This window comes from Cannabis sativa, chromosome 7 (genome assembly GCF_029168945.1).
Source record: "Cannabis sativa cultivar Pink pepper isolate KNU-18-1 chromosome 7, ASM2916894v1, whole genome shotgun sequence".
Taxonomy (NCBI): domain Eukaryota; kingdom Viridiplantae; phylum Streptophyta; class Magnoliopsida; order Rosales; family Cannabaceae; genus Cannabis; species Cannabis sativa.
This window is the reverse complement of record NC_083607.1, coordinates 47,054,450-47,073,236: the sequence shown is the minus strand read 5'-3', so window position 1 is coordinate 47,073,236 and position 18,787 is coordinate 47,054,450. Positions and strand designations below refer to the sequence as shown.

General features: G+C 30.9%; 1 protein-coding gene across 2 annotated transcripts; it reads right to left on the bottom strand.

Annotated features, from left to right (window-relative positions):
* Positions 1–450: 450 nt before the first annotated feature.
* LOC115697165 (probable LRR receptor-like serine/threonine-protein kinase At1g56140) lies at positions 451–11,179 on the bottom strand. Of its 2 annotated transcripts, none has more exons than XM_030624077.2 (24): positions 10,929–11,179; positions 8,637–8,823; positions 7,332–7,403; positions 7,140–7,211; positions 6,547–6,618; positions 5,969–6,040; positions 5,651–5,722; positions 5,465–5,536; positions 5,264–5,335; positions 5,083–5,154; positions 4,916–4,987; positions 4,761–4,829; positions 4,554–4,619; positions 4,214–4,276; positions 4,044–4,088; positions 3,904–3,965; positions 3,258–3,640; positions 2,990–3,143; positions 2,706–2,861; positions 2,488–2,606; positions 2,192–2,402; positions 1,569–1,800; positions 1,139–1,289; positions 451–965 (listed from the first exon to the last, which is right to left on the bottom strand). In XM_030624077.2, the coding sequence occupies exons 1-24, from the start codon at positions 11,026–11,028 to the stop codon at positions 669–671; spliced, it is 2,943 nt and encodes a 980-aa protein (XP_030479937.1). In that variant the 5' UTR covers positions 11,029–11,179; the 3' UTR covers positions 451–668. The 2 variants fall into 2 exon arrangements, with proteins under 2 accessions (XP_030479937.1, XP_030479936.1); XM_030624076.2 differs by having other exon boundaries at positions 2,948–3,143; positions 10,929–11,177.
* Positions 11,180–18,787: the final 7,608 nt, after the last annotated feature.

Sequence of the window (18,787 nt, the reverse complement as noted above, 5' to 3'; positions counted from 1 at the left end):
GGGGAGCTCCCCAGTAAGAGAAAAAGAGAGAAGAAGAGAGAGGGGGGTGATGTAAATGGAGAATTGAGATGTATATTTTAGGGATAATATAAAAGTTGTCATATGTTACAAATATTAATTATTATGAGTTTAGAGAAAAAATTTAAGCACATGTAAGCATGAAAAATTAAATTTCCCTTTGGAATTTACCTTTGCTCCTGTGGAAGATCCGAACTTACTTTGGTGGGCCATCATATGAGAGAGTAGAAAGAAAATTAAAAAGTTAAGAAAATGTTTGTTTTTCAATACACACTTTGCAATTTTGATTATCAGAAGGAACATTTCAGCTTCTTTGGTCTTTGATTTTTTTTTTTTTATTATTATTCAGAAGAAACTCACAGATTTGTAGTTAGTGTGCCATAGCACGACCATTCAGGTTAAAAATCAATAGGCAAGGACTTGAAGACAAACTTGATGAAAAAAAAACCTTGGGGTATACCCAGAACCAAACAACCTTTTTACAAATGGTCAACTTTACAAGGCATAATAATCACTACCACAAATACGATGAAAGCCTAAAAATAAACATCTATACATATCCAAGAAACCATGTGAATTAGAAAAAATATGACCACATGAAAAGTCATGAATAATATCCCAATTTTGATGGAGCAAAACCATGCTGGTTCTCACATAGACTTGGATGAATAATCACGTGAAGTATCAACATCGCTTGAAAAGACACTAGTGCTAGTATCTTTAAAATCAAAATCTGTAAGATAACTTGGTTTTGATGTTATAGCCTCAATTTCCATATCTCCAAGAAGCATTCCAATGACACGTGACATTGGTGGCCGCAACCACAATGACGCTTGAGTACACAAAAGAGCCACTCTTACCAATCTTGTGGCTTCATTTTCATCGAATTCGGTTAATGTTGGATCCACAAGCTCCAAAGATTGGTTCATTTCGTATAAGTTCCATGCCTGTACATATTAATCAAGACTTGTAACTTTGATCACATAGATTGTAACATATGGGAACCAACCATAACTATGATGTAATAACAAGTTTTGAAAAAAATTCATTCTCTAATTTTTCACTATGTGATGCCAATTTGTTAGAGTGGAAGAAACTTATGCAAGGAAAATTTCTCTACCCATTCAAGGAGATAAATCTTCTCATTTTCCAGGCCATTGCAGAAGTTTGGTCTCCCACTAAGGATCTCCAAAGCAAGAACACCAAAAGCAAAAACATCAGCCTTTTCTGTCAGGTGCCCACGCAAAGCATATTCTGGTGCTAAATATCCTCTACAAGATCATTGAATAAGATTAAGTAAGATGTCATATATTGAAATTACTAGTTCAATGTATATGCAGTTCTATTCCTTTGCCTGACTATATTTTATAACAGTTTTGTGTTAAGTCATGAGAATTAGGTATCATAGTTTGCTCTCTGGGATTTTATTCCTTGTGGGAACTTACCAAGAAATTCACTAAGATTTTCTGCGTCTAATGATTGTAGGGTTCATTAAAAGGATAAGTAAGAAATATAAAAACTTGAAATGGTATGGTGTTAAAAGATCTTACATTGTTCCTGCAACTCTAGTGCTAACATGTGTTTTATTGTCATCGTATAGCTTTGCCAGTCCAAAGTCTGATATTTTAGGACAAAGAGCTGCATCGAGCAAAATATTACTAGCTTTGACGTCTCGATGTACAATTCTTGGCATGGATTCTTCATGAAGATAAGCAAGTCCTCTTGCTGTTCCCAAGCATATATTGAAGCGAGTAGGCCAGTCAAGGTGGAACTCTTTCTTTTCTGCAATAGTATGTAGACAAATTTTCATATGATTAACTTCAAAACATTCTCTATTTCACTTTAAAAAAACTTGCAGCACAGGAACAAGTCAATGCATTTTAAGTTGAAAAAGGAAGGGGAAAAACATGTAAAGGAAAGTTTATTCCTATAAGGCTAAGTGTGCTTTGGAGAATTCAATTATTCAACTTCAATTCAAGTATTGCTTTTTCAGGCTGTAAATTGTGTTTGTCTACAAGAAAACCATATTAGACAAGAAGCTTTGAATTTGCAATCTCAAATGTCAAACAAATGAAAAAAAACAAAAAATCTAGTTTTTCTTACGAGTTTAACTTTGTTGCAGAAGAAACAAAATGAAACACTTTAGCATTACCGATACCCAATGGCTTCTTACCAAATAATGCTAGATCAAGGCTTCTGTTTTTGAGATACTCATAAACCAGCAATCGTTTGTCTCCTTCCATACAGCATCCAAGAAGTTTTACGAGATTGCGATGTTGCACAACAGAAATGGTTGCAATTTCTGCAAGAAATTGACTCTTTCCATGGTGAGATTCTACAGAAAGTTGCTTAACAGCGACTACCTTCCCATCTGGAAGCGTTCCCTGAAAAGTATTCACAAAATAATTCAATGATTGGTAACTAAAATCCATAGAAAAATATCGTTTGAACTAAAAGAATCCAGTTTACCTTGTGAACATGGCCAAATCCTCCTTCACCTAGCTTATTCGAAAAATTGAAGTCATCTGTGGCAGCTCTTAGTTCAGCGTAGCTATAAGTATTGAGATGATGGCTTGAACCAAGAACAGCTGTAGATTTGAAACAAGAATATGATATCAAAGACTGATATGGCTATTAACAAGACTAGACTAGACTATAAGGTATGTTCCTATTCAGTTAATAATTACCTGTGTCATCACCATTGTTTGATTTTCTCCTAATGTAAACTACTCCAAATAGTAATAAAATGAAAACTACCACGGCAGGGATGGTAATTGCAAGGATCAACACTGTCTTATTCTTGCCTCTTTGGCTAGATTTTCTCATCCCAGAAGGTGTGAAATCTGATAAAAATAGTTGGAATTTGTCAATAGAAAATATAAGTAGAAAAATCATATTAAAATATTTGATGTCATTTGATGTTAAGAACCTGAAGTAGCATGAATAGCTGCTATCAAAGGACCATAATAACCTTGTTTAGGTATGCAACATGTACCCTTTCCAGCCCAAAACAAATGGATTTCAAGATAGTTTTCTGACACAGTAACTTTGAATTTCTTAACTAATGCTTTCTCTACCCCACCTGCTTCCTTTGCTATGTCAAAGTCCTTATGTCTAAGACTTCCCTGAAATGAAAATGATGAGATCTGTAGTTAAAGCATTGACTGCATATTGCTCGGAGATTGATCTTCACATGATGCAATAAATTGTGTCCTCTCTAACACTGCACTAAGTATTACCTGAATATAAATATCAAACATGCGCCGTGCTAGTCCTGCCCACTTTTGAGAGTTTCGATTTGGAAAACCGATTTCAGCAAAATGCAAAGTTACAGTGTAAGGTCCATTCTGAAGACCAAGACCATAGTATCTTAGCGATCCTGGGGACATTCTTGCAGTATGGAAAAGCTCCGGGTTCTCAGTGGAGCCGGTGACTTGTGCCAGGTTACCTTCAATGTCTAGTTTACCTCGTTTGTCAGCAAACAAGCCTACCTTGCTAACTGCCCACCTCTCATCTATTACATAAAATTTTGCTGGCCCAAGATATAATCTTTCAGCTTCATAAACTATGCCTGTATTTCCTCTCACCTCTGGTCCCCCACATTTAAGTGAGAAGTTTGTATCTGTGAAATTCAATAGGTTCAAACGGCAATGATTCATACAGTAAAAAATGGTTTTCTGATCTATTGGGGTGAGTTAAGAACACATTATGTATTTTAATTCAACCTTGAATCATTCAACTTGTGATCTTTCATTCCATTGCACAGAGATAACACAGGGAAACATATGGACTATTATTTAAAGCTCATGATGAAGGCAGATTGAAGAGAAGTGCCTATATCAGTGCCCTATAAATGAGCAAATAAGTTGAATGAAAGACACTTACAAGGTGCAGCATTTCTATTACATGGAAAGTCTCTCTGAAGGCATTCCAATCCAGCAAGAACTCTTAAAAGAAAAAAAAATCAGTAGAAAGAAGTGTCTAAGTTTGTGAAACTACAGAAATACAGTTAATACCATACTTACGATTTATTTGAGCTGTCGAATACAAAATCGTTGGCCACTAAGTTCCTGCAGAAATTTACTATAATCACATTCTGTAGCAATATAATATGCTCACCCACACCCACACTTGATAAAGCAGCACTACATGAACAACAATTACAAAGTTGAAGAAGGAAAATAAAGAGACATACAATTGGGACATGGTGATTACCCATGGTGGCAAACTACCTGATAGGTGATTATAAGATGCATCTCTGCACAGATTATTGTACATATTAGAATAGATCAGAGAAAGTAATATACATGAAAAATCAACAGCATGTTAAATTCAGGAAAAGAAAAAAGAAAAGTAAAATGGCAGCAATACACAGTAGTATTTCATTGCATTATTTTTAAGATTCATTCAGCAGGCTATCCTTGAACTGTTTCTGTCACCTGTGAAGTCCTTTAAATTTTGTATAATGACTATACTTCCTTGAGATATTTGTATACATAGTCAACATAACACAATCATATGTTATAAGAACTTACATATTCTGAATATTGTCATTCAATTGGCTTGGAAGGATTCCAGACAGACTGTTGTTTCCCAAAAATCTGTCCAATAAGAGAAGCACCACAAATAAAAAGAATAGATACCAGTCAGAGTTAGTATTGAAGGTTTTCTATTTGAAGTTTACAAATCAAGCTTAAGGAAATAAACTTGAGAAAAATAGATAATCACTGCTTCTTTATTACAATGATGTTATATTCATAGTGAACAATGAACTTGGGATCTCGCCTGTTAAGTTGTTGAAACTCAGATCCCTACAAAAGATTAATGAATAAAAGTCAGAAATAATGATTGTGAAAGCTACTTCAGTTGATCAGATTGCTTTGGTATCGAAACATACAATGTTTTTAGGCTCTGAAATCCTTCAATATAAGATGGAATTTTTCCACTGATTAAAGCATTTCTGAGAATTCTGTTAAAAAGAGAGAGAAAACATTATATAAATAAGTTAGTTACATACTAAAGTCAGGGTCAACAAGTATAACTGAATTGAGTTTTCGCTCTTACAACTCATTCAAGTTTGTCAAATTTCTGACAAAATCAAGAGAAGAACTGCCACTGTATATATCACTGATTCGCCTACATTACATACACAAACATAACTAAGCTACTTATTTTTTCTCTGTAAGGATAGAGAGAAATATAGAGTTTAAATTATATAATATTTATATATATATATAATACTCACAGAGACTGCAATGAGGTCAACTCAGAAAAACTGGCTGGTATTGGACCTTCGAAAGAGTTGCCTACCAATCTCCTACAAAAATCATCTCAGAGATTTAACATTATAAGTTTACACAAGAGACACTGCAATAAGGTCAGCAGAAAGAATAATGCTGGTCATAATTGATGGAAAATTATTAGTTTGCAAACTTTCAATACTTACAATTCAGTAAGATTTTTCCAGCTTCCAATGAATTCTGGTATCTTCCCTGAGAAAGGACTATCTGTTGCGTACCTGACATTCAACAACCGACTTATGGTAAGTTTAGGCCAGAAAGAGTAAACTATACGAAGAAAAAAAGAGACTAAAATTACTTAAAAAACATAATTTGCAAGATCTCATACTTACAAGACTCTCATGTTTTGAAGCTTAGCAAATGTGGAAGGAATTTCACCACTGAGCCCACAACTGTCTATGTAACTGCAGAAAATCAGAGCTGCTCTGTCATTTTCATATCATATGCTTTCAATCTTGACTTATAATTCATAAATGCGGTCTAACTTATAGTACATTATCATGTTTGGTTTACAACATGAAGAATAATACTAAACAAGGACAAGCATTGGCAGAAACTAGTGAGACAGTTAAATTCTTGATCATAGCTACAATAAGTTAGAAAAAGACCCATAAACTGGTTTAGAATTTTTCTTACTAAAAGAGACTTACACTAGCTGAAGGTTGGGCAAGTTACCAAGTTCTGGGGGCAGTGTTCCGGAGAAATTGTTTGATCCCAAGGCACTACAGTTCACATTGGAAAAGCATATAAGAATCTCAAAATAACCAATTATGCTGATAAAAAAATTAGCTTGTCAAATCGAATAAGTCAGACATAAAATATCTTAAAGTTTTGGCCTCACACAAGTTCATCTTGGTTTTTAAACTAACTACATCGTTCTCTCCCTAAACTTTACCAAATCAGTATCACTGAACCATGAACTTTTTCAAGTATAATGTTTTCCAGTTGAACATAGAACTCCACATAGTAAATAGAAATTAGTTCAAATAATTTTGGTATCACTGAAATTTAAATGCAAGCTTCAGCACATTAGCCTCTTTTAAATCATAAACAAAGATTACACCATAGACTAAGTTATCCCCTCTAATGACACTGTTTTGTTTCATCTATTATATAACAAAAAATTTCTTCACAAACCACAGCATTATCAAACTCAAAACAGTATTGAACTGATAATTTCCAACAGAGACTTGGACTTAAATATAGAACAGAATAGTTCAATTCTTACATCATAAATAAATCCTTGAGGTTCCCAAGCTCCTTTGGAATTGGCCCACTGAATGCATTGTGGGAGACAGACCTGAAATTTAACCAAAAACAAATATGTCAGTATTTTGATAATAGTCATCTCCCTAAACCTTATTATCTTTAGAAGGGTGAAGCTCTTTGACATATTTTTAAAAGCAAACTAAGTGTCTAACCCCATTGGTGAAAAATATGCTTATAATTTTTAAGTTGTATAAAGACAACATAATGTGTATATTTCTTCAGTTGTTTAAATGAGAGCGTATGACATTTTGAAATAGGAGAAGTGCCCAAAGGATAAGTTCACAAAACCAGAAAAAAAGACATTTTAGCAGCTTGTCTAAAACTATAGACTTTTTCCTTTTTCATTATGTTAAGAGGAACTTACACTAAATGGTTTTACTTGCAGCAAAACAAGAAAAAAGAAAGAAAATGGAAGCCCTCCTCCAATTTATCTTGGCTTAAGTTATGGTATCAGCATGTTTGAATCAAAATTTAACATAGGAGTGTATGAAAACCAAAATAAAAGTGAATCATAAGTTAAAGTCCCTTAAATCGTTTCCAATATGAACTTACAATATTTGTAGTGCAGATAAATTTCCCAGAAATGTTGGCAGAGTTCCACTGAAGTAATTTAAGTCAATCTTGCTGCAAACATGTATAATATTATTAGTAACAACTCATGAAGCTATCTGTTAGCATTGACCAACTGAAACTACTACTAATAATCATAACATAGAAGTATTGTTCTTGAAATTTGAATCATACAAATACAATAGATATGGCAGTGCTGTGATTTCCTCAGGAATCACTCCATGTGCGTCCAAAGATTGCACTCTCCTGGAGAAACATTATAATTAGTTAGAATGTACAATAATTTCAATGCATTTTCCTATGTGTTTTTTTTTTTTCCACAAAAACTAAGTATGGTCAAGCATTAATGTTTACTCTTTAGCCTTATGCATATATTATTATGTATTTGCTTTTTATTTTTCCTATGAAAAATTGAGCAAAAACTTTACAATATTTCAATTGAATTAGATAACATAAAAGAGTACCTAGAACTCTTATGGCATGTTTACTAATAAGTAATGGGAATCAATAGTAAGGTAATCATTCTCTTACATTTGTTTACTTGCATTATTAAAATTAGGAAAGGGAGAAGTTGATTAAATAAGGGAGAAAAGAAAGGGGGAACTTCCCCCACCAATTTTGTAAGGAATGCCATTAAGGGTAATGGATTTTTATTATTTTTATTTTATTTTTTAATATTAAATATATAATGACAATTTTGTCCTTTAAAATATGTCTTGCAAAATAACTACCATATCATATAGTTTAACTCAAAAGGGCAATTTAGTCAATTTAAGTATTCCGATTACGTTTCCTAATAAAGTAAACAAGATAAATCACAAATATTCCATTTCTAAAAAATTTTAGTGAACAACATATTACAAATATTGATTTCGATTATTTTTCATTTATTCTGTTACATTTCTCCATTAATTTATTCCGATTCTGATTACTGTATAGTAAACGTGCCATTAATACAGTTAGTGCCACATGATTATAATCATATTTTCATGAAGTTTCATTATTATGCACTCATCTTTTTCTTTTAATATAGGGTAAATAGTGGCCTAAGTACCCAAAGTTTTATGTTTGTAAGCGGCATAAACCTAATGTTTATTTTTAGCGGCATAAGTACACAATGTTTGTAAAATTGTAATTTTTTTTTTAATTTTGTCAGTACAGACTCTGTTATTATCTTAAACAGGTTGCTTAAATTCTTAATCATTGGGTCTAGATAGAAATATGTAGTATCAGTTACTTCCAAATGTTCTTTTAATAAATTCAAAACAGAGTCTGTACTGACGAAATTAGAAGAAAATTACAGTTTTACAAACATTGGATACTTATGCCGCTAAAAATAAATATTGGGTTTATGCCGCTTACAAACATAAAACTTTAGGTACTTATGCCGCTATTTACCTTTTAATATAATTGGAAGATGATTTAATGTTAAAACAAAAATGATAAATAAGAAGAAAGGGATATATAAAAGTGACATACAAGTGGGTAATGTGGCAAGTGGTGTTATTGTTGTAAGTACAGTTGCATTTGATGCTGGGGTTGTTGCCTTCCTGCTCAACATCTATTGTGTTATTGATAGCAGATCCAGTGCATGGCTCCCCACTCATGTTCCACATGGGGTTTGCTTTTACATTCCATTTTTGGAATATTGTGTTTAGGGCTATCACTGTATTAATTAATATACTCAATTAGAATATACCAGGGTCTATATGCTTAATATATTTATATATAGATTCAAAACAGCAAATTTTATAACCAACACTCAAGTTAAGTTGGTGTTTGCTCATTTTGTAACAAGAAAGAAACAGCATAAAAGTAAAGTAAAAATCTGTAGCTAGGTTAACCCATAATTTACCCGAGAAATAATATGATACATAGTGAAGTGATAGTATTTTAAAACAATCACATTTATCTAATTTCGACACGCTATTTTACACATTGTCATGTTAGTGTATATAATATTGTGGTATATATATTTTTCTAAAAAAAAACTCATTCTTTCCGTAGCTCAGACAATTCTGCAGATCAGATGGCTCATTAGAGCATCTCTAATCATAAGATGTTTGGTGAGGTGGATATATTATGTGGCAAAATATTAAAATACTATACTATTAGAGAGAAAAGAATATCACTTTAAAAATTTACATAGATGTTATATTGTAGCATTGATGCTATTTATTTTTTTTTTTTAATAAAAAATTGAAGTTAAAAAGTTATTGTAGCTAAAAATTAAGATTTATATCAAATAATAATGTGTCAAATCATAATTATTGTAGTTTTAAAAGTGCTATACATTAGCATGTTGTAAATTACATTAGCATGTTGTAAATTTTTAACATCTTCAAACAATGTTACTATTGCCCTCTTATTACACATAGGACTGAATAAAGCATTGAATCCCACGTGCATTCAAGATTCAACCTAATTGATATGCAATAGAACTTTTGTGACAGCTAATTCTGACTAAATATGTCCAATCTCAACTCGTTCTAACTTCAACTTCAAAGTTCCAACTTATACATTAATAATTAATCCTGTATACAGATAATTGGACTCTTCAAAAAGAAAAAAAGGATTAAAAAGATGATCATAGTTTTTTTTTTATTATTTTTATAATCATAGTTGGTTATATACTATTTGCACTAAATAAAATACATCTATGATCTACCATTGAACTTTGACATAGTTAGGTATAAAATTCATATTTTAACTATTTGCACTAAATAAAATACATCTATGATCTATCATTGAACTTTGACATACTAATGATAGTGAGATCTTCTAAGTCTCACTTTTCTGTTTGAAAATTCCCTATTTTCACACTTCCATTCTCATTTTTTTTTCCTGTTTTTCATAAAAAAAATTAAGAGAAATGCTAAAAGGCATTAGTGGTGCCTAGCGCCCTCTTATGTGTCAATATTAAGTATCAGGTCCCATATAATTTAATATAATAGCTTTTAAGTATTATCGCTAGCCAATCGCAACGCGCCATGTTAAGAAAGTGCTAGACACCACTGGTGTCTAATAGCAATGCTCAAAAATTAAATAAATAACACAATAGAACTTAAGCAGCCCATGTGGTGGCGGCTATTGGGGCGCATGCGGGATATACCATGGTCTATATGCTTAATATATTTATATGAGAATGGCTAAAAGGCACCATGCCCAATAGGAATGCTCATAAAACAGTTAATTTTATATTTCCTTTCCAAACGAACTATGGACTCGGAAATCTGGTGAGGTCCTTTCAAAGAAAAATTAAATATTTGGGGTGGAGGACCCTACATACATTAATGTAGGGGCCATCACTATTAACTGTTACGACTTTTTTTCTCTCTTGACTTAACATTAGATACAGAGCACGAACTATTATAATAAATAAATCATGGTTGAGACATTAAATATTAATTTTATGTTTTCACCTTTCACTTTCTCTTCAACAATGCGTATAATCTAATACATCTCTTTCTATCCGACAAAGCTAGTTCTAATTCTTACCACACACATTCAAAACAAATAATCAATTAAAACAAAAAGTTGTTTACTTGTCCAAGAATAGATTTAATTTTTAAGGACCCAGACCCAGAATCCAACTTCAAATGAAGTAAACCAAAACAAATTTGTGCAAAGTGGGTTCTCGAAGATAAACTCTCTCACCTAATTTCTTAAAAACATTGGTAATGGGTTTATAACTTGCACAGAAATTAAGAGAATTAAATACAAACCCAGATTTGAAATATGCTGATTTTGGGAAAGATGAATGAAACTCACCTTCAGAAGGGTCAGTAGTGGCGTTTTGAGCTATGGAGTTCTGAGGTGATAATGAGAAGAAGAAGATGATGATTAACCAACCATAGTTTGTACCCCTCATCTTCAGCTATACATGTATGAAAGAGGAAGAAGATCTATTACGGTGTAGTTTAAAACTTCAGAGATAGTTCTAACTTCGACCAAAACGAAGTTGTAGAACTTTCTTATATATATTGCGACTGTTGTCCATTCATAAAAATGAAGTGCTATCTTCTTTTCTTTTCTTTTATTCTAGAGCAATGCTATTTTGCATTCGCACGTGCCTAGAAGTGACACCTCGATTGGTTATCCAAATTTTATAAAAATTATAACAAGGAGAATTACTAAAAGGAATTAATGTTGTTGTTTGGCATTCTGTTGGATGTTATAGTGTTAGACCAATAGATATAAAAATTGTGTTATATTTAACACACACAAAAAAAAGTAGTTTTACAGTAAATTACATTAAATTTTAATTTTATACTCCAATGTACAATTGCAAAATTTTGATGTAAAACTTAATATCTAATTAATATTTTATTAAAAAAAAAAATTTAATAACTTTATAATTAATTTTATTATTATTTTAATATGTAAAATAATAAAAAAATATATAAATATTTCATAATTTAATGTGATAGTACTAATAAAATAATAGAAATGACATAAATGTAAATGAAAAAATAGTGTATTTATTGTGGTGTAAATTTTACATCATAGTAAATATTGTGCCAAATTTGACACAAAATTTACTATGTGCCAAATTTACATCATCTTTTTGCACACCATTAGAACATACTTTTTGTTAAATGAGCTATATTTTATTTTTTCACCACTTATTTACACCTCCATTGACGATGCTCTTGTTGGAAATTATTTTACCAGGATCTAAATTTACTAACAAGTATGTTTCATTAACATCCTAATATGAATTCTAAAACAATGAAATAAACACATATAAAGTTTAGGAAACCTTACATTGGGTGCAGCGGAATATAATGACTCCTTCCGTTCAGATCTTTAGCCCTTGATTCCTTTCTGTAGCAGAGCATCACCAAGATCTGAACCTGGATCTCTTTCACTCATTCCTTGATGTTGATTCTCCTTCTTGTTGATTGGATTCTTCACAATCTTCCACACTATGATTGAGATACCACTTGATGTGTGTGGGCACTCACTCATTCACTCAAGGTTCGAAATTATTGAAGAAGAAAAGAGAAGGGAAGTGGTTCGGTCTAATAGAGAGAAGCTCAGGAAAAATTTTCTGAAAGTGAAATTTCATCAAAACTATTAAGTGTGAGCCATCACTATCTATTTATAGGTAACCACATAGGTTTAGGTTAGATTTATTTGGCATTAAAATAATAGAAAAATAAATAGTAAAATTCTACTAGTGTGGCCGGCCATAGGATAGTTATTGGGCCCACTTTATAATTTTGCCATTTTGTCATTTTTCCATCCCATTTTCTCAAAAACGTAAATTTTCCAATTTAACCACTTAAATGCCAATTCTAATTATTTAATAACTAAAAGTTAATTATTAAATAATATTGTCATTTAATATATTTATTAATTAGACATATAAAGTCTCTTAATTAACAAATAAAACCTAGAATCTCTTTTCTTCACAATTTTGCCCTTGCTTAGTGAAAATTCATGAACTAGACATAGTCTAACTTTAGAATTATAATTGATTAATAAAAAATCAATTAACTGAGTCTTACAAGCAGTATGGTCTCAACTAGTATGGGGACCATGAGCCTATATAACCGAGCTTCCAATAAGCAGATCAAGAATTTACCAAGTAAATCCACTAACTTATTAATTCCTTGTTGAATCTACGCATAGAACTTAGAATTGCACTCTCAGTCATATAAAACGCTCTATATGTTCCACGATATAGATACGCTATAAATTATCCATTGTTATAATCCTAATTTGATCAATGATCCTCTAATAGATGATCTACATTGTATATGGATTAAATTATGGTTACACCCTTCAATGTATTTTATCCTTAAAACACTTAGCTCCGTATAAATGATATTTCAGCGAAGTGAAATGAGTACTCAACCATTTATCTCTGTTTAGCCAAGCTCGAAGGAAATCATCGTTTCACTTCTAAATACCTATAGAAGTTATAGATTCCATATCTATGTTTAGCGCTCCCACTCAATTATACTATCATGTTCCCAAAATGTACGTATCACCCAGACCCAAAAGTAGGCTTAACTAACACATCAAAGAACATGAATAATACTCTTGAGATCGAACCTAACCATATCAGGATTAAGATCATTTGATCTAGGATCAACTAGGTGATATTTAATTGAAAAGATATTACGGTAAATTTTAACATATCTAATCAAAGTTCAATATCGGTTCCTTACGATGTATACTCCATACATCCGATACTGGTAAACTTTGCCAATGTCCTGAAAAGGACATAACACTTATCCAAGGTGTAAGAATACCTATCGCTGATTATCATGCTAGAATTTAAATTGTAAATGTGAAAAAAAATCACCAAGCATGCTCGAGCTATTATGGATTGTGTACAAAGGTTGTAAAGCATATACTGAATTGTGTATTAGAAAAATTGAAATGAAAAACAGAGTAACAATATTATTGATTAAATGAATTGGATACAATGGCATAGGACTATATATACATAGAGTACACGAGGAAAGACTAGAAAATAACCTAACTGTCTAACTGAATTAATTAACAGCCTTTAACTGTTTTAATAGCCCCCTCAAGATGAAGTGTAAAAATTTTTGACACTCATCTTGGAGACTAAATTATGAAAATGTGCTGGGAAAAGAGATTTTGTAAAGATGTCAGCTATGTTAGATTTGGAGAAGACATGATTGGTCTTGATCTTGCCATTGTGGATCTTTTCACGAATGAGATGAAAATTTATTTCCACGTGCTTGGTATGTTCGTAATAAACTAGATTTTCAAAAATATGAAGAGTTGCACTATTGTCACAGAAGAGTGTTGAAGGGAGTTTTATGTTGATGTTGAAGTCGTGCATGATGGAGTGTAGCCATGTTAGTTCGCAAGTGGCATTAGCCATTGCTCTGTATTCGGCTTCAGCTGATGAAAGTGAGACAGTGTGTTGCTTCTTTGATTTCCAAGAGATCAGAGAATTGCCAAGGAAGATGCAATATCCTGAGATGGAGCACCAAGTGTCCAAATAGGCTCCCCAATCTACGTCTGCAAAGGCTTGGAGATGAAGTGGTACTGGTGCAGAGGCATGGAAGAATAAACCCGGGCTAGGGGTGCCTTTCAAGTACTGGAGGATTCTGTTAACTGCATGGAGGTGGGGTTCTCGAGGTGTGTGTAGATATTGGCTCAAATTGTTGACTGCAAATGAGATGTCAAGTCTGGTGATGGTTAAATAGATGAGTTTCCCGATGAGACTCCTGTATTGAGTGGGGTTTTGAAGCTGTTTTCTTGTATCATTATTAAGCTTGATGTTGTTGGAAATAATTTTACCAGGATCTTAGATCTACTCACAAGTATGTTGATTAACACCCTAAATATGAACTTTCTAAAACGATAAAATAAACACATATAAAGTTTAGGAAACCTTACATTGGGTGCAGCGGAATAATATGACTCCTTCCGTTCAGATATCTAGCCCTTGATTCTTTTCTGTAGCAGAGCATTATCAATATCTGAACCTGGATCTCTTTCTCTAATTCTTTGGTGCTGAAACTCCTTCTTGCTGAAAGTCTTTCTTCACGATCTTCCTCACTATGGTTGAGGTATCACTTGCTGTGTGTGGGCACTACTCTAACACTAAGAATTTTAGTGATAACTAACTAATGAGGTATCACTTTCTTCACAATACCTACTTGCATTGATCAAATTAGGATTATAACAATGGATAACTAATGATGCATCTATATGGTGGAACATATAGAGCATTCTATATACTGAGAGTGCAATTCTAAGTTCTATGCGTGGATTCAACGAAGAATTAATCAGTTAGTGAATTTTAGTGATAAATTCTTGATCTACTTATTGGAAGCTCGGTTATATAGACCCATGGTCCCCGCACTAGTTGAGATAATATTGCTTGTAAGACTCATATAATTGGTTTTGATTAATCAATTATAATTCTCAATTTAGACTATGTCTATTTGTGAAATTTTCACTAAGTAAGGGCGAAATTGTAAAGAAAGAGTTTTAGGGGCATATTTGTTAATTATGATACTTTGTATGGTTCAATTAATAAATATGATAAATGACAATATTATTTAATAATTATTTATAGTTATTAAATAGTTAGAATTGGCATTTAAATGGTTGAATTAGAAAATTGGTGTTTTTGAGAAAATCAGATGCAGAAAAGGTAAAACTGCAAAATTGCAAAAAGTGAGGCCCAAATTCACTAAGCATGGCCGGCAACTTTTTTAGGCAATTTAAACTGATATTTTCATTATTTTAATGCCAAATAATTCAAACCTAACCCTAGTGGAATGCTATAAATAGATAGTGAAGGCTTCAGGAAAATTACACTTTTCTTCTGACACTTCTGATTCAGAAAAACCTGAGCCTTCTCTCTCCCTATCTGGCCGACCACTCCCTCTCTCTTTCTTCCCTCTTAAATTTTGAAATTCTTAGTGTATGAATAGTGCCCACACACAGCAAGTGATACCTCAACCATAGTGAGGAAGATCGTGAAGAAAGACTTTCAGCAAGAAGGAGTTTCAGCACTAAAGAATCAGAGAAAGAGATCCAGGTTCAGATATTGATAATGCTCTGCTACAGAAAGGAATCAAGGGCTAGATATCTGAACGGAAGGAGTCATATTATTCCGCTGCACCCAATGTAAGGTTTCCTAAACTTTATATGTGTTTATTTCATCGTTTTAGAAAGTTCATATTTAGGGTGTTAATCAACATACTTGTGAGTAGATCTAAGATCCTGGTAAAATAATTTCCAACAACTGGCCTCAGAACCATGGTAAGTGATTTACTTGCAAGAAATTTGGACTTTAAAACGATTGTTTGTTTGTTTTTGGATGGTATCATGTTGTATTGAGTGTTATTTGATGATTGATTGGTGTTTGTGAATTTTTGTGAAAAATAATTGAATATCTGTTTCTGGAATTATTTTTAATGGATAGTATGGAAAAAATTAAGCAAGTTACTTTTTTACAGAACTCAATTTCGATTTAATTTGAATTAGTTATGATTTTTTGAAGTTTCGAAAAAAATCGGGGTTGAGCTGAAACTCTCGTGCGCGCGCGGAAATCCTGCCAGAACCCACCAGCCCCGAGATTTCAGGCCCATGCACTCCCCATGCGCGCGCGGACGGGTATGCACAGCATCCCGTCCGTACAGCTTGCAATTTTTTCGTTTTTCTTCGTTTTTTCATGCTTTTTCATGGAATTAACTTCCGATTTTTTGTGTAGTTCTGTATTTATACTATTACTATTCCTAATTCAACTCTAATTATCATAATGAATTAATTTAATATTTTTTAAATTTAATTCATGATATTAGTGTAATTTGAATTTAAAAATAGTTAGTATCTATCTTATTTTTAAATTTGATTATATCTTATCTTATTTTTAAATTTAAGGTTAGATTTTAAATTTTTAAATTAAATCTTTTTTTTAAATGATTTGACCTTATTTAAATTTTAAAATAAGATATCTATAATCATGTAATTTTAAATAGAATTTAGATATTTTGCTAACTTTTTAAATTTTGTTATTTTATTTATTTAAATTACATTTAAAATCTGAAAAAGATATTCATTTATCTTTTTTTAATTTTTTATTTAATTTTTATTTATAAAATAACATTTAAATTTTAAAAGTAGTTAACAAATTTTGAAATGATATTTAGGTTGGTTGAAACCTAATTTTTCAAAATTGTAGGTTTAATTTTAAATTTTTTTTTTTTTAAATTTCGATTTTTTCAAATTTTTTATTGAAATTTTCGAAAATATAATTTTTATTTAATTAATTATTTAATTTAAAATTAAATAAATCCTACATCCAACTATCCAACTAACCTTGTTGTAGGAGTATGTGTTTTAGCTTGTGTGTAAGTTTTCAAAACCTATTATTACTTGATTGCAAATAGTCATGGTTACTTTTTGCCAGATCTAATGATCTGATGGCTCCCTTGGTCAAGTAAATAATTTGTAACAGGTATATTTACAATCTTCTTTCATCTGTGTATGACCTAGCAACATGATAGGATCCATCCAAAGTGTGCCTGTGTGAGCCTATGTGTTTAATTTCATTATAGATGCATATAGGTTGTTGTTGCTAAATAAATTATCATAGTTCTTGATAGATTTTATTTAGGCCCATTTAGTTTTTGGGCCTATTCAATTAATAACAGTTGTTCATTTTAAGGTTAAATTCTTCTCTTTTGGGCCTTGTGTGAGAGTTGGGAGCCATAGTAGTGGGTACGACATACTGAACCCAGCACCCCCTCACATGAACCACCCCAATTGTGAAGACTCATTTGCCTGATTTGAATGACTGTACTAGGTTAATTAAACTAGTTTAACCTAATAAAATTGATTAGCAACATAATTAATTTCATTTATTTTGAAATTAATTTAAGAAAATTATAGTTTAAAGAATTTTTTATTCTAAGCTAAACTATATGTATTTTCTTATATTTAATTAAATATAGAATTATAACCATCTAGATTCTTTCTGAAGCTTAATTTAAATTTTTCATTAAATATTCCTATTTAGGTTGATATTTAGTTATCTACAACTAACCAAAAATTTTGAATATCTTTTGGATTTAAAATTTCAAAATTAAGTTGAGGAATTTTAGGCATTGGTTATTAAGATTCTTTAGATATTTTTTAAGTTAATATCTTTTCGAATATTAACTTAAAATGGAATATTTTAGATATTTTTTAAGTTAATATCTTTACGAATATTAACTTAAAATGGAATATTTTCAAATTAAGTGGTTACAACTTTATTTTTGATATTTAATTTAAATTTGAAAATATTTAAGTTCTAGATTTTTTTTCTAATACAACTTAAATTAGATATTTTTTTAAATTTTGTGGAAAAGATACTTAGTCCAATAAAATATTTTCTAGATAGTTATTTCTAGACTACTTATTATTTCTAATATTAAATAGGAAAATATTATACATTGTGAAATTAATTATTTATATAATTAATTTTGGTACAATTTATTTTAAGTATATTTTTCCTAGTATTAAATTAGAGATTAATAATTAAGCCTTCTCTACACTTAATTATTTATTTCTTGAATTTAATACATTTAATTAATTTGAAAATTAAATATCTAAGTTGATTTTCATCATCATACTTAAATATTTCTTTTTCATGACACTTAATTAAATAGAAAATTATTTTTAGTTGAAATTTATTTTTTCAACTAAATTTAAATAATTTTCAAAATATATTTTTTCTTTATTTTATTAATCAAATTTCGAAATTGCATTTCTTAAATGCTGGAATTTCGAATTTTATTTGAAAAATAGATTAAAGTTGTAAATTATTTATTTTAATTTTGGACCAACTTAAATCAATGATTTTTTCATTTATTGATTAAATTAAAATAAATGAAGTAAAATATATTTTATTAAAAATTTAATTAATTAGTCAAAGGAAAATCTAGATAGGTGATATTTTTGCTTGGAGTATTTTTCTAGTGTATTTAATTAAATAGAAAATTAATATTTAAGTTGATTTTCATCATTATACTTAAATATTTGAAATTTTTCTTATACATATTTAATTAAATAGGAAAATTATATTTTTTATTGTAAATTAATTTTATTAATTAATTTTGGGCCAACATTAAATTAGAATA

Excerpts from the sequence above, each read along its gene's own strand:
- LOC115697165 (XM_030624076.2), bottom strand. The coding sequence starts at position 11,028 with ATGAGGGGTACAAACTATGGTTGGTTAATCATCATCTTCTTCTTCTCA. Across the intron at positions 4,830-4,915 it reads TTTCAGAGCCTAAAAACATT|GGATCTGAGTTTCAACAACT; the intron begins GTATGTTTCGAT and ends AATCTTTTGTAG. Across the intron at positions 2,607-2,705 it reads AAACAATGGTGATGACACAG|CTGTTCTTGGTTCAAGCCAT; the intron begins GTAATTATTAAC and ends TCAAATCTACAG.